Raw genomic sequence first — 16,236 nt, 5'->3', positions numbered from 1 at the left:
AACTCCTTTCTCATATAAGCTGCCATGGTTGGAAATAGGGGACAATTTCGTGCAGCGCTACCAAGCTATCACTCGAGCTACCTACGCCGGCCTGGGCCACTTCGCGGCCGTGGCCGCCGCCTGCACAGCGACCATGCGGCTCGCTCAGTGGGCTTTTCATGTCTCCGGCGCGTTTTCGCATCCGATGTAAATAAAAAGTAATAGAAACAGAGTGTCTGGAATCGCTGTAGAACTTTGGTCGCGGCCAGCTGCAGCCGACGAGCTGACGAAATCACGGTGCCTCCGCCGCCAGCGATCGGGTCATTCGTTCTCGAGAGCAGAACAAACGGGCGAGCCCTCGAGAGCCCTCGAGCCGTGCGAGCCCTCCGGCCCTCCGATTGGAGCGGCGAGCCGGGCGAGCCGGCGAAAAACGCCGGCAGTGCGGAAGCGGCAAACACAAACTCGTTACATGTGTGGATGTTGTTTATTTGCAAAATACCTACGGGATGTCGATTGCGCATGGTCCTCTGCTGGCTGCTCAGTTGCGTTTCACACACTTTAAAATTGATTTTAAATATGTTCTAGGCTGTATTTGCCGCTGATAATTTGCAGATTATGTATATGTTTTCACACCAATCTATCTCCGAAGTTATCTCGCCTTCAAAATTTTGTGTCAGTACCACTTTAACCTCGGATTCCATCCATGCCTGGCATCGCTCAGAACTCAGCGCAACAAAGTGGAGAGGAGGAAAATGCTAGGCCAAGAAGTGAGAGGGACAGTGGCAAGGAAGCAAGGAGCCGACAAGCAGAGTTTCTTGATATACGAGTTGCGAAACTCCCCATAGGCCCCATGCATCAAAAAGTTGCTCTACAATTGGTCCACTGCTTTGGATCTTGTTTTACAGTGGCGCCATCTTTTGGTCACAAAATAAAGTATACAACTTGCTTCGCCGCTCAACGACCTGGGCGAAAAAATGTATTTTAGTGCTTACGTAAATTTGTTATGCCAAAGAAGCCCAATGTGCTCAACTATGCAAGTGTTTTATATACATACGAAGCAAAAGTAATAAAAAGAAATGCGACCATGCGATCAACCGTCGCTCGCGCACTGTCATCTGCTGCGTGTCCTCTTTGTTCTTCTGGCGGCAAAAACATAAATAAGTCGCTTCGACGGCTATATGCAAGCTGAAATTGATTATTTAGAGCCGCTTGATCGGCTACTAGATTAGTTTTGGCATACAATGAGCTGTAGGCCAAACGATAACTGCAAATTTAGTACTTCAGTTTGGACCGATGTTATGCCTGAGTGCCCGCACAAGCGCCAATTGGTGGAGGCAGAAGCGCAGACGCAGAAACAATCGCAACCTAAAAACCGGAGTTAAGATAGCAATTATTAACTTACGAAAGCACAAAAATAAAGATTATGCACTTTAAAACAAATTTAACGTTAAATTGTCAGTTTGAATAATTAGTTTGTTTTTTGGATAGTGCATGCGGCGGCCGCAGTGGCGCCAAGGTATGCACGATCCAAAGCAGGGGGGGTCCAGGTGCGGGCCGTTTTTTGAGGCGGAGTTTCGCAACTGCCTACATCGAAGAGCTCTGCCGACAAGCAGGTGTGGAGAGAGTGCGTCGCGGCGCAGACGTTCGGGTGGGGAGGCACGTGTTGGGGACTGGCTGCGCCCAGTGAGGACGCAAGCTCCGACGTGCAGGTGTAGTTGATGAGAGAGACGGCGTGCGCTCCGTGGCATCAGTGCCCGGTCTACCGACAACATGGGCAGACCTAAGAAATGCCAAGTTAAGGCACTAGCAAAGACCACCAGCTTCGCTGTTTCCTCAGACTTCGCATCTCAACTCCGCAGGTGGCCCAATTTTTTCGTCACTCTCGAGCAGGTTGTGGGCAGTCCAGAACTAGCCTCACAATAGGAAATGTACGGAGAAGAAATATCGAGCTGCCCTGGAACGGTTATGTCCAAACAACAAATAAAAGAAACCTACAACTGCCTTGGCTGTACCTGCAGCTTAGCGACAGCGCACACTTCCGACGTAGCAGTCAGATGTAATTCAGCCAACTTGAAAAAGCACGCGACAGGAAGAAGTGGGAATAGAGCCCACTCACCGGGGAGGGGAGGCTCGGAGAGGCCCAGCAGTCGCATCAGGCAGGCCACTGTCTCCTCCCGGCAGCTGGCCTCTGCTTCTGGCTCTGGCCGGCACACTGGCTCGTCCGTCTCCATGCTCTCCACCGTCTGATTGCTGCCAGCGCTGCAGGCAACCGCGAGAAGGCCTTCCGCTCACCCGAGACAAGTGCGGCCACAATCGGGCAGTGATAAAAGCCACCAAAGGCTACTGGCCTACAAGGGACAAGCACCGTATTTGTAGGATTCCAACGCGCCCCCGACTGTAACGCGCAGGTAAGTTTACGTGGGAAATTTCTAAAAAAAAATTATTTTACGCCGATTCTACCGCACAGGTTCAGAAGTGGATTTTGGGAGGAGTTGGTGCCCGTGGCAATGCCTGCTGGCCACTTTGAAGCCGATTTCTGCTGTGAGCCTGACTGTAAACGTGTACAAATTTAAGGTTGATTTTAGCAAAAGAAGGGCGCATTAGAATCTTGCAAATATGGTATGTAGCGTAGTATGAGGCAGTAAGGGGTTCCGAACCACAGTGTCACATGTGGCAGTCTCAACGAGGGCCACTCGGCCTCCAAGCCTATGAAATTACTGGCTCGTAGGTACGGTGGACAGAATGTTATACACATCACACCGCTTGGTAGTGAACCACCTTTCCCAGAGGCAGATACACCCGCGAAACCAAGACCTGCTGCTGCTACAGATTCCCACACCCACCGCGCATTTGTGCAGCCTTTGAACGTTTCACACCACAACTTCCAGTACGGATGTCCATTCTGGACTCAACCAACTTTCCTTCATTTCAAGATTCCCGGTTCTGCAACTTTTCAAAGCTGCCCCCACAAGAGTTGTTGTCCAAGCACTACAATAGTGTTTTTCCTTTCCCTCGCACGATGGGATAGTAAACTTTTGGCTGCCTGCCGAGTAAACTGTCCGTACACTCGTGCGCCCAGTGCCCCAGTGTACAGGAAGTCCAGTGGAGGACACGCACCTCTTGTGGACGTCGTCCTGCTCCATCTCGGAGACCGCATCCTCGGGCGGGCACGCCACGGCGTCGGCCGTCAGTCGGGCCAGGCGCCGTCTGCGCAGCTGCACCAGGGCACAAGCACGCACGCTTCAGCAAGATGCACTTTCCCCACTGAAATCCCCCAACCCCACATAAATCTCGCAGCCTTAACGGGGCCATGCAGACAAAATACAAGTTTATTTTATTCGAAAGATTTCGTGTTCTATAGTGGCCCCAGTGCTTGTCCGGAAGCAAACGATGCTTTATTCATTCAGAAATTAATAAATTTAAGGTAAAGTTTTGATTCTCCAGCCATATCGTGTGTTTTCGCGACATTTGCAGTGACATCACAAGAACCGCTCTGCAGCCGGTTGCAGAGCCTTGTTTACTGTTAGTCAGCCTAGATGGCGCCATGATACCGCGAAGCGCCGTTTTCTGCCTTTCTTTTGTTTTTGGCTGTATTTGCACTTGGTTTGTTTTTGTTAAGGTAGAAAATAATCATTTCGTGAAACATGGCATTCTCTCGACAAACAGGGTCGCGTAAGACTCCGTCGCTTACGCCAATCGGCCAGTGTTGCCCGAGACAACCCCAAAGCGCCATACTGCTGTGCAGCTAAAACAAGCATAGTGCGCGCAGCACCAACAGCAGTATGCATCGGTGCTTCTATGTTAACGTCAGGGTGTCGAACCGGAACCGAACCGAACTGAAAACCGGAACTGAACCGGTATTTTTGCCGGAACTGAACCCGAACCTGAACCGTTTTTTGAGCCCGCTGAACCCGAACCAGAAGTGAAATGAAAAAAGAAATAACGGCTACCGGTTCATGCCGAAACGGTTCGACCCTTCATTGTTCATATTGCACAGTTACCTGCACAGTGGTGACAGCCTAAGCAGCCTAAAACAAGATGAAAACACAAGATAGAGAAGGACACAGACAAGTCCGACAAGCTTTCCCTTTCTTGCGTGTTTTCATCTATTTTTACTCTGCAATCACGACGGATCCTTACCAGATAGCCCCGCTCACGACACGTGTTCAGTCACCTGCAGCACAGTGTCCCACTAGGCTAACATATGTGGTGCACCATTTGGGTACACCAGTAAGAAAGAAATGCCGCAGCCCTGGCAGCAAGCACATACACCATGGAAACGAAACTGGTCATGTTCTTCATTTAAGCGCCACAACACCATTTTGGTTGAGAAAAAAAAAAAGGTTGTTTTGATGTGCAATTTAAGAGCCTCACACCCCAATTCCAGCAAAACAATACGTAGGACCGAATATGTTATTTTGACTTCGCAAAAGGCTACACGCTGCAACAACTCCACATTCTTAGTTAATATCGGGCCTAAAGCTGCGATATGCTTCCTTCAAATGGTGAACGCTTTTTCCTGGGTATGACTTGACACATCCGCAAACAATAACAAACCCAGTCCAGAAAGAAACCCCGCTTTATTATCTCTCGCACCACACATTAACCTGGCCACAGGGGGCCAGTTACAACACCAGCCGTGTTGCTCTTGTATTTATTCGAAAATTTTCCTGTTTTTTCGGTAAAACAAAATTTTAAAGAAATCTCGCTATATTTAGCCTAAAACAAACTACCATAGCAGCAAAAATGTTTAAAGACCATTTTTCCTCCCTTGACATCCAGTTCCTGACCCCACTACAGGGATTGAGACAACAGCATAAAGCCGCGTTCAATTCAAAAAGCAGCAAGTTTTGCGCACGTGGTGCCACCATCACCAACTAATATGCCGACAAAGGGAAGGATTTGAAACTGCCTGCCACTTTCAATCATAATTCCTGCTGTAATTGCAGGCGTTGCCAGAAAGGGGCAGTCACTTCATAACCATTGGTGGTGTGTAACAACGGAATTAGGGCCACCGGAGATTACACCCCAATAGCAGGTATTGATTTTGTTTTGTTTTCAATGGCCAGGCCTCTTCACTGGAAAAATTATTCGCCCACAATGCAACCGCAGTTTACTCATCAAGCCTCAACAAGCACAGATGCCCTACCGTTACTAAGACCCACTCGGGACTACCACAATAACCACAGTAGTTAAGGCTTCGGAACGGCCCTCGTGATGCTGCTAAGCCGTGTTCACACTTCCGGCACTGTCAGTTTCGTATATAATTTCATTTTGCAGCCATCTTTAGTTGGCTCTCCTGCTAGAGAAAAGCGCTGTTCTGAATTTCAATCACAATTCATTTGCTTCGCACGCCTGGAATCCTTCTTGGGCCAAGCCAAAGCCAATCTAAGCTGGCATCTGCAACATGACTTAAAAAAAGTTCACGACAGCTAGCAACCTTCCTCTTGTACAGTCATGGGCAAATTAAATGTGAACACGAAAAATTAACCAGAACGTGGAAAATTTAAAAAATACTGTTCGCTGAAGTTCAATAATGGTGCGCAATCGGTATATTTGCAAAGCCACATTTAGAAACTTTGTTTTTGCGACTAAGCCACGCGTAATTTTGACTTGTACGGAAAGAAAGTGCGCTTTTGGTGTGTTGTGGTTCATACTTTCCCGTCCATGTTTTATTTGTCCATAACTGCACCTCTGACTATTTAGCTGATTCAGTCTACGACAAAATATGCAGGCTGTCCATCCAGCAAGGTAGTCCTTCGTAGAAGGCATAGTTGTACATTCTGTCTTCGTGGCACTGTTAATAGGGATCCGCTTCAAACGCAGACAGAGTTAAACTAAAAGAAGACAGCTTTTGCCCAAAAGTACAGCCTTTCACTCACAAGCTGAGGCACACAGGTGGCCACTATCGGCTACCGTTAAAAGGGGGCATGCGGACAAAATACAAGTTTGTTTTATTCTAAAGATTTAGTTTTACAGTGCCCTCAGCGCTTGTCCGGCAGCAAACAATGCTTTACTCACTGAGAAATTACACATTTTAAGCCAAAATTTCCATTCTACTAATAAATCGTGTTTTCGTGACGTCGACAATGACGTATCCAGAGCAGGGCCTTAGAACTAAATATATCCTGCTGACCAGGGCTGCTACCATCCCACAGACGGCTGTTTGGTTATCTTGTTTATCCCCCACTTTCATAGATGGCGCTGCAGTACCGCTGAAGTGCCAGTGTTCGCACTTTGCTTCTGGCCAGACTTCTATACCTGCCGTACTTCTATTAGGTTTCATAATAATCGTTTCCTAAAACGTAAGCTATGACTCGACAAACATGGTCACGTAAGCGACCGTGCCGCTTGTGCCAGTTTGGCGAGTGTTGTGTCGGACAAGTCCAACGCGTCCGACGCGGCTGCGTTAGGCAGTGTCAGCCAGCAAAGTGCCGCACTAACTGCTCCGGTGTTGATGGGTTCCTTCGTAACTTTGTTTACCCCATAATTATAACTGCTATAAAATGAATGTGCCCTACATTAATTTAAGCACAAACAGCTCATTAGGCAAGCTTATAAGCCCTGCCTAATTCATGTTTGCTTTTGCCGGCCTCAACCAATCGCACAGCTGGGCATATGACATCATAGGTTGTGTTGTGGGAAAATGAGCTAGTGGGTCGAATGGCCATTCCCTTTTTTCCAAATTATATAGCTTATTTGAGTGAACTTTACGTTAAAAAGTGGTGTCAGTAGGATTCTAACGAGGCAATCTTTTGAATGAGCTAAACTTGTGTTTTGTCTGCGCGGCCCCTTCAACGAACAGCCCACATTGAAACTAAGCATCAGAAACACGCCGTTGTAGTTCAAACCTGAACCACAGTGATCGCTAATGTCGTCGTTAAAAGCTGAAACCTGTGCTACAAGGCGGTGCGATCCACACAGGTAGTTTTACAGCCAATCCCCACGTGTATCATTGCGACGATTTGGGCTAGGATGAGCCAGCTAGCTGGAATCAAAAAACACAGTCACAGGGCAGCCAGCGGGGATGGAGGATAATTCCGCAAACTCGTTTGATACACATGAACACTGCAGGCTACGAAGAATTCTTGCTCCAGAAATGGACAGACGGGGCCTTTTTGATGCGACAGGCTTGTCCTGGGCAAGGTCAGGCCAGACCGATCAACGAGTGCTTTTTCAACGGGCTTTCAATGCTCATGCGAAGATGCATGTGCATTACAGCCTACAAGGTGTTTGTAAGCTCGTGCGTTGAAAATTTTTACGAATAAAGTTGGTTTCCCCAAACCACGTATTCGTTCGGGCATAGCAATGAAACAAAGAATCAGAGGTGATGATACACAGGGTAAAGAAAAGTAGGCACACAGTCTACTCTGGATCGTGGGATGCTGCTTAAGAGACAAAACTGCATAATTAAATATTGGGCATCAAGAACCCCTACTGCCTTTTTTTTTTTTCATGGTCAAGGTCTATTATGTCTGCAACACCAACGACCGTTTAATCCGGCAGGCATTTATTTTTTATTTTTTTTTGCTCTAAACACCACAAATTCGCCCTTGTAAACATACAAAGACCGTACCCAAACAAAGATTGGAAGCGTCGGGTGACGTGCTACTGCTGAAATCTACAAAGCCTACCAGTGGTGCCCTACATTACGTAAAGTGAACCAGTGCAGTCAACACGGGTTATCTAATATCACCACACGTAACCTTCCGAGAAAAAAGAAATGGCAGGCTACAAGCTATGCGCCTTAATAATAGGCTCGGCTGTACGACTATCCCTCAGGTGCGGCTATGCGGGACTGTGATTCAACGAAGCACCTGAGATGACGTTACTTAGGTCACGTCGGAGTGAAGCATTACGCAGTCAGCACTGTTTGGCAATGGAGCGTTTTACTTCAACGCGAGTCACCAGCGCGCAAGCTTCCCGCACCAACCTACAGAAAACGACGCACGGGTCCTTCCACAGTCACGCACTGGGCTAGTAGGGACCAATCGCAACGACTGGCGAGGATTTGTCCATCGATTTCACGCCTTAAACAGCTCGGGTCTACATCTCAGGAGCAAGCAACGCAAGTAACGGGGACACCGCACGACGACCCAGACCTGACCATGGCATGACAGACGCCAAGTCCAGCTAATAAGCTAGCCAGCCCAGCTGATCACGCGATCGCTCCATGCCCTAGGCACTGGCGATTAATCGCGATTTAGCGGCCAGATAAACTCCGAACGCCTCGCCCTGAAGGCGGGTCAGGAAACGCGGAGCTCCCCACAGTTGGCGAGATCACGCCGGTGGGTTCTTTGGCCCCTGTGCGATGACTTGCAGCCCGCGTGCCGTGCTTGCACCCCCACCAAAAACCGCGGCCACTTACCTCGTCCTGTGACAGCTCACTCATGATCGCTGCGGCGCAATTTAGCGGATCTACGAGCGTCTACTCTAGAGAGCGCGCGGCCCAGACGGGGCAAACAGTCATTTTTCTCGCACTTTGCTGCAATGACACTGAACTTCACGACTACGGGGCACAAGCATCGACGAAAAAAACACGACGCCAGAGGCGCTGGCATCGTCGGCATCGCATTGTGTCCTTTATTCATACTCTGAGTGTTATTAAGAATTTGAATTTTTAATCTTTTTGAACGATTATAAGGCGATAGTACCTTTCAACGCTAATTTGTGTCTACTGCTTTCATCCACTTGGATCGGTAGCCATGAGTGAAGAAAATCAATGTTACGGCTGTCGAAACAAGTCTTCTAGCATCTTGAAAAGTCGTCTGTTGCACTCTTGCGTCTGCGGTAAACAAAAAGAAACGAATCCAAGCCAAAGCGGTTCGAGCATATTTTCTTTTTGTACCTTTTTGGTGCCTTAATGCACTTTGGTTACACTTTGTTACACTCAATGTTACTATTTGACTGCACTTATGTACGTAATGTAGCATTTGCCTATTTTCGTTAGCTCCACTCACTTGCGCGAATCCGTCGAAATGCTTTCCGCAACAGCGCACGCGAGCAGACGACACAAATTAGGCGGGTGTTTCGAAAGGTCTGGACGTTCCGAATGAGAAATGTCACTTTGCCGATTTTTCATCTCAGTTCTAAGAAGCAAAGCATGTTCAAAAGGTCTAATTAGAAAAATATGTATTCCATGCGTCGAAGATGCACCTTGGCTGTGAAACGAGGGCTACGGGTTGCGCCTTGTGGAAAGTGTGCCGCTTGTAGCAATGACGGAACGTCTGCGGACGAACACAGGTAAAAAAATAGCCATTCCACTCTGTGATGGTATATGATCAGCGAAGCTTTTAGCACACGACATAGAGGTGGCACATTATTTAGGTATAAATTAGCAGTGCACGTGCTCGATTGCGGTTAGATCAATTACAGTTTTTCGCGCGCAGAGCGTGCTGTGAACGCGCACACAATTGCATCGCAAATCAAAGCACAGACGCTGCTCGGCGCGGTCGAACGAGCGCTGTGCATAAAACGCGCATTAGGACTTTGATGCAGCCAGTACCTCTATGTATTACCAGAGTCCTTCAACGTCTTTCTGGTCATGAAACTTCGCCATCACGCTATGGCATAGAGTTAAAGGGGGCCTGAGATGGATTTCAAAGTGTTTTTGTTTGTGTCAGAAATCTACTCTATAGTTCTTGTAGAAACAAGTCCCAAAATAGTAAGCATATTCGCTCACGCTAACAAAAGTTATTACCCCGACGAGACAGAACTATTTGTTGGCTCGGCGGCTTGCGATGACGACATAGTCCGACCTCGTCCGAGGCGAAGCACTCATTTCATGGTTGGCCGCCGGAATGTCCGCGATTTTTGACGGCGGCGGTTTGGTTTAGAGCGTCGTCGTTACCATGGTTACTTCAGCGAGTGGGTCGCACATGAGACGACGATGTCTAGCGCTTTTTTACTTTTTTTTTTTAAGCTACCTTTTCAGTCTTTACGGACTTTGGGCAGGAGATACTGGTGATTGCGGAAGTCGACCTTGCATGCGCGAAAGTTTCTGTGAACGGTAACTTATTTTTACCGTCGCTTCATAGCGATACAGAGGCTAGAATTTCTACCGACTGTAGTAGCGAGCCCCCTGCGCCGGCGAAATGTACGCTCGCGTTTTGATTAGATTACCGGAAAGTTCCGAGTGAACGCCCTCCCCCGGAACATCGCCCACCCCCTTTTACGGGTGAAATATTCAATTTACTGAAAGACGCGCGCCCACCCCGTAAAATCCATGGCTTTAGCGCCGATGAGTGAACAAAACAAATCCGAATCATCTCTTCATGTGTAGATGCGGTCACTTATTCGTCCTTTCCGCGCTTGACCCGAAATTTCGCCCATCTCGTATTTTTCACTTGATATCACTGTACTTAAATTTGGGTGGGCGTTCTTCCAGAACTTTACGGCACAGCAAATGCGCTGTGCTCTGCGCTTCATGCAAGCAATCTTAGTTGATGTTGTTTACTACATTCTTGCTAAATGATGATCAGGAGCACAATAAATGACAATTTTTTTTTAGAACGAGCGAGCAAAATTTCCGCCCCTACTCCAGCTGAATTCCCACGCTTCCAATGTTTCAGATGCCTTTATGAACTAGCATAGCTCTTTTATGCTTTCAAAATCGTCTTGGGCAAGGTAATATACATCACTGCGGAATCATTACAATACATCTTACTCATTTTATATCGAAATATTTAGCGGTGGCGTGAATTCTGGCTAATGCAATACTTGGTCCTAATTATTCCCACTAGATGGCGGCGTCAACGTCATGTTTTCGATTTATTAAGCTCTACAGTAGAAGTATACGGCTCTTTTAAAAAAAATTATTGTATTGTGAGAGTTCAATCTAATACGTCTAAGATTCAAGCCATTTCAAGCGTAAGCGAACAGTTCTGGGCAACAAACGTTTGTGTCATTTGCTTTGCGACAAATTCGCCAGATGTCGCTACTCGGCAGAGCCGGTAAGCCGGAATGCAGAAACCGCAGAGTGCAATCCTTTCGTTTTCAGCGGCAAACGGCTACTCTTGCTTCATTTAACACGGTAAACGGTAAAGCGCGCTAAGGACACTAGGCAACAGGTTCATTCAGAAGGCCGGTGCAGCAAACCACACTTTCTGCTATCATGACTTGATGGGAAGCAATGAAATGAAACTCTTTGGCAGTTGTCGTTACGGCCCTAGTAGCACAGAATGTTGCCCGAACATTTCCACAACGTTTCCCCTTAACGTTGCCAAAACGTGGCTAATGTCCGCTTTTTTTAACGTTAGTGCAATGTTTCCCAGAAACATTGCGTCAACATGATATTAGCATTGCTCCAACATGGGGGCAACGTTTTAAGGGTGTTGTTTTAATGTTTGGATAACGTTGTTTCTGACGTTCGTCAACGTTGCTACACTCTTGGAGCAACCTTCCAGCCACGTGCGGGACACATTTGAACAACGTTATGAGACGTTTTCTGATGACATTGCAGCAACTTTTCAGCTACATTTTCGCAACGTGCATACCACATTTAAGCATATCCCTGTACCATTCGGACGTTGCGATAACATTGCTACAATCTTGCAGCAACTTTAGATCCACACTTTTAACATGAAGTTAGCATACAAAGAACGTTGCTGCAACGTTCAAGCAATGTTTTTATGAAATTGCAATAACATTCCTACAATTTTCCGGTAACTTTCCAGCTATATTTTTCCAACGTGCGGGTAACATTTAGAAAACGTCGCTATCATGTTCAAGCGATGCTTCCTACAACGTTACCGCGACTTTACAAATACGTTTTTTCCCCACGAGGGCCGCATCCGCGCACTGTTGATATGACGTTCAAGCAATGTTTCTCTTGCGAAGCGATGATATTGCAGCAATGTACAGGTAACTTACAGTTACATGTATCTAATATACATGCAACAATAACTAGATGAAAATATTATAAGTTAACTTTTTCCTAGACAGACGATTGTTGACTGCATGATAAGCGAGCACTTCAAACCTCGTCCTCATAAACTCCTGAAAGGTATAAACTGGCATTTTAGACTGCATGTTCATACATTTGATCCCTACACTGACCAACACACACAATTAAGGCAGTCCGGCAAAATAACAAACTAAGAAATGGCGGAATTTTAAAGCAAGGAACATGCCAGCTAGCGTAAATAACAACACTGACACTCTTTAAGATGAAAGAACATGTGCGTTTTATTTTACCATTAACAATCGATCCGAATACGTATTGGGTTAAAGCAATTGAATTTCGCAAGTACGCTGTTTCAGCCGTTGTCTTCGTTTTTCTCCTCCTGGGCTTGCTTGTTCTTCTGCCTTGACAAGTCAGTTTGATGACATACTTGACGGCCATGAACCCAGTAACATGGGGTTGTTACTGCCACGCTTCTGCGAAATGAAAAAAAGCTGTAGTTTCGGAGAAGTTGCAAAGTTGTTACAGCATAGACAATGTCTCACCTCTCAGAACACCAGGACTTTTGGCATACAATATGGCCTCATCAATTTTTTGGTACTGGCACTTCAAATGAGGTTTAACTGCCATTCCTGGAAAACAAACAAAATGGCATTGCTCTAACACACAGGGTGCTCAGAAGCTCACCTGCAGTTTGGATGACGCTTGCTGCCAGATGAGCTTATTCGTGTGTCAATGTTGTGGTGCTGGTAAATCATAAGGTATTTCTGAAACAAAACAGAGTGTATAGAAGTGGTTCAGAAAACTGAAGTGAAGCAAATTTTAGCTAATAGAGAAAACCTTACCTTTAGGAAGGGATATTATAGCAAAACAGGCCTCTTCACTTTTCACTTTGTCTTGCTTGTTTAACTTTTTCTAATGCCCGTGCCAACTTTATGACGCACATCGCTTGAGTTGGTTTCTCAAGCATCCCTGGAAAACAGAAAAGGACAAAATACTGAATTATATAAAATACCTTACAGCTTTCTTTCCAGGCCATTGAGTAATTAAGTGAAAAGTCTTCGATCAGACAGCTTGCCAGAGAATTTTGAATTAACAAGAGAAGCCGACCAACTGATGACGACGTGGTACGTCGGCAATCATTGAAAGATGACGATAATTACCTCAATGGCCATAAACATAAAAACGCAACGAACAAAAATGAGTAAACAGGCAAATGTAAAGAAGGGAAACATTACATGTACAACTAGATGAAATTACAACCGTGTATTTTCTTGGTTGCCTAATTTTACCTTTTGCTCTCGAAAAATGTGCTAAAAACTGGCTTGAGCTGTTTTATTTTCTTATTTTTATTTATTTTTGATCATTTTATTTATTTATTTTTATTTGTCATTTATTTTCTTTATAGTTATAAGCATCCAACGCGTAGACCAGCCTTTCACATGGAAAATATGTGAATACTACAAAGACGTCAGGCGTTGTTTTACATCGTAAGATGGTTCGCATAAGCAGCTGATAACATATGGCTTAACTGCAACGCTAAATTGTATTCCGTTACAGCATGCCGCCGAAACTCGCGTGAAATTAAACATAACAAAGTTATATTTATTACTTGTATTTTTCGCGTTCGTGAGCAGCTGCGGCGAGAAGTAAATTAAAAGCCAATCGTACATATCAAGCTTTCTTGCAGAACATATATACACTCGATTTCAGCATCATAACAAAAAATCTACTACTGAGCGCCCACCTGATTTCTCATTATACTCTTTCCATAAAATTTAAGTGAATACGTGTTCCCCTTTTACAACCGTACGCATTCACAAAAGCAAGGATATGCTTAGAAGTTAGAAACGGGACGGCAATCTTGTTCCTGCTCTTTTACGAAGTAAACTGCATTCGAAAGAACGAGGCGAGCTCAGAAAATCGAGCGCTTACCTTCACTGGTCGGTTGCTATGAACTTTCCGGCCCGCAAATATTCGCCGTAACATGCGGCCACACAACAATATTTCGTATGACATGGTTCCTTCTCCATTCCGTTTGATTGTCACTATGGCTGCTCCTTTCTGAAAAAAGCGCGCGCATTTCGTCTACTCTTCCCAACCCACCGCCGGCTGCCATTCGCAAAGGAGCATGAGGGGAGGACCCCTCTGCGAGGGGCGCGCACGTGTGCGCGTGTGAGAGGAGGGTAGGACGCTGGCCAAGGACGAAAGCCTTTTCTTTCGGTCTTTTTTTTTTCGGCAATCCCCCACTTCGCGCTCGGCTGCTGAAACTTCCTTCGCGACACACAGAAGGGACGGGACGGGACGGAGCGTCGACGAAAACAAAAAATAAGGCATGCAGGAAGAAAGGAATGCGCGAGACAGCGTGCCTGATTCCCAGCTGAAGTCTCGGAAAAAAGCGGGGTTCCGAGAACGCCTGGCGCCCTGCTGTATTTCGTTTCGCGCCAAGCAGAACGCGACAAGTGTTCGATGCATTGGAACCTCTTACGAATAAAAATTACACCAGGAAAAATCTGAAGATAGTGTTGCAATGCTATTGGAAGGGAACAAGAGCAAAAATTTTCAGGTTACTTGGAAGGTTCGTTTGTATAATGAGAAAAGATCCTTGAAATAGGCCAATGAGCTTTCGTACAGGCAGTATCTCCTGGAAAATGGGTTAGGTCTTTGTTTTGTTTTATTGTTTCATATATGTTACAATATCATGGTGCTCTGACTTTGGCGCTCGAGGTAGGTGAAATGTCTATGGGGAAGTTGAAATATAAAACAGCCCACTTCATGTTGTCTATTTCAAACAAAGGTGCAAGGTGTGGACTAGTTTGAACGTTCGCTGATCAGAGGGGCTATAACAGTGACTAAATGTCACAAGAAGGGGGCAATTTAAAGTACATGAACTTTGGGCTTTAATCTATTTCATAAATCAACCGTAATTACTGCGGCAATGTATATATGAAGGGAAAACACACGATTGTAATTAGCTGGCGACATGTATACGGCTCGCACACCCATATGATGCACAGAAATTTATATAGCTTGCATATAAAATTTCTCCAGTAAATTAATTTTTTCGAGCAATTATGAGGATCCAGCAACAAGGCAATGTTTGAGCCTTCTATCTAGATTATTTTTGTTTAAGGATATACAGGCGGCAACATAAAACAACCCGGCCATGCATGCTTTAAAGGGGCCATAATAGGCTTCCGAAGGTCGCCATTGTAATCGCGCAATCGCTAGAATACCCATTCACGGCAACATTTACCAAATATTACACCTATTACACCTAACGAATAAAAACATGAAGCAAAAATTTGGTGTCAGGAGAGAAAGTTAACAGTGCGAGTCGCTTGTGAAACCTTAGCAAAATGGAACTGGAAATTTTCCTTGTCGATGCACGATTACCTTTTTATAATGCAACCGTTTACTACCAAAGGAAGGCGCGCAATGTTTTAACAATAGGAAAGGAAAGTTGGGAAGTCATTTCTGGATGCTGTTTTCAGGCAGTTATGAAAGAAATGTGCGCGAACTTCTTAAAGATACGGCCAACACGTCGAATGAAAAACACGGCGTATACCCGATCACTTTGTCTTTCCATATGGTGCACGTTTCCCAAAAGAACACATCTCCATTGTAAAGAGGCCGCGTTAAATTTCGGTATGATGTCATGGTGAAGTGAGCGGCTATGGAACGTAAAGGAAGCCAAGTCGGAGTAGATACCATTTGACGATGGCATAAAAAGCTATTTTCTTGTTGAAATTCCAGTTTGTTTATTTATTCAGCAAATAATGATTGCAAAATAACACACGGCAATGAAACCCAAGTTCTCATTCGTGCCTCGAAATGCTGCGCCGTCCGTTTCACGCGCGCGTTGGGTTAATTAGCAGGCGCTGTGCATTTGGTCAGTTTCCTTAATATATGCGGCATGCACATGGACAAAAGCGCACCCGAGTGGCATTTGTAAAAGATTCACGAAAACAGCCCGATAGTTGGCCATACGTGACAACACACAGTTGAGGGTGAAAGCTGCGCGGCTTTATCGGTGCTCAGCAGCTGTGTTTTGCTCTTTAAGTTTAATGATGTGTTAAAATCGCCCTAAAATATCTGATTTGACTGATTATGAGGTTTCATGCGCCGACGCTACACAGGCGATGAGGCGCACCGTAGTAGAGGGCTCCGGATTAATTTTGACTACCTGGGGATCTAATTAACGTGCACCGAAATCCCGAACACACGGGCATTTCCGCTTCTCGCCTCCACACACACACACACACACACACACACACACACACACACACACACACACACACACACACAAAAAGCGGCTGCCGCGGCCTGCAATCGAACCCGCGTCCTCGGGCTCA

At 45.9% G+C, this 16,236-nt stretch overlaps 1 protein-coding gene and 1 long non-coding RNA gene across 3 annotated transcripts in view; both read right to left on the bottom strand.

Moving 5' to 3' along the window:
- Positions 1-8,528, bottom strand: part of Ube4b (Ubiquitination factor E4B) — a 53,706-nt gene extending 45,178 nt beyond the window's left edge. The window contains exons 1-3 of the mRNA XM_077679009.1: positions 8,348-8,528; positions 3,097-3,194; positions 2,096-2,238 (exon numbers count right to left, since the gene is read on the bottom strand). Of these exons, the coding sequence (XP_077535135.1) occupies positions 2,096-2,238; positions 3,097-3,194; positions 8,348-8,371 (265 nt within the window). The 5' untranslated portion in view covers positions 8,372-8,528. The remainder of the gene's footprint in view (positions 1-2,095; positions 2,239-3,096; positions 3,195-8,347) is intronic.
- A 3,298-nt stretch (positions 8,529-11,826) lies between these two features.
- On the bottom strand, positions 11,827-14,347 carry LOC144145138 (uncharacterized). 2 transcript variants are annotated; one of them, XR_013317436.1, is made up of 5 exons: positions 13,817-14,345; positions 12,727-12,853; positions 12,569-12,648; positions 12,427-12,513; positions 11,827-12,357 (listed from the first exon to the last, which is right to left on the bottom strand). It is a non-coding gene; the product is annotated as an uncharacterized LOC144145138 (long non-coding RNA). The 2 variants fall into 2 exon arrangements; XR_013317435.1 differs by having other exon boundaries at positions 12,427-12,648; positions 13,817-14,347.
- Positions 14,348-16,236: the final 1,889 nt, after the last annotated feature.

This window comes from Haemaphysalis longicornis, unplaced genomic scaffold (genome assembly GCF_048455015.1).
Source record: "Haemaphysalis longicornis isolate Haplotype H1 unplaced genomic scaffold, Haemaphysalis longicornis Haplotype H1 scaffold_7, whole genome shotgun sequence".
Taxonomy (NCBI): Eukaryota; Metazoa; Arthropoda; class Arachnida; order Ixodida; family Ixodidae; genus Haemaphysalis; species Haemaphysalis longicornis.
This window is presented reverse-complemented; position numbering and strand designations above follow the sequence as displayed.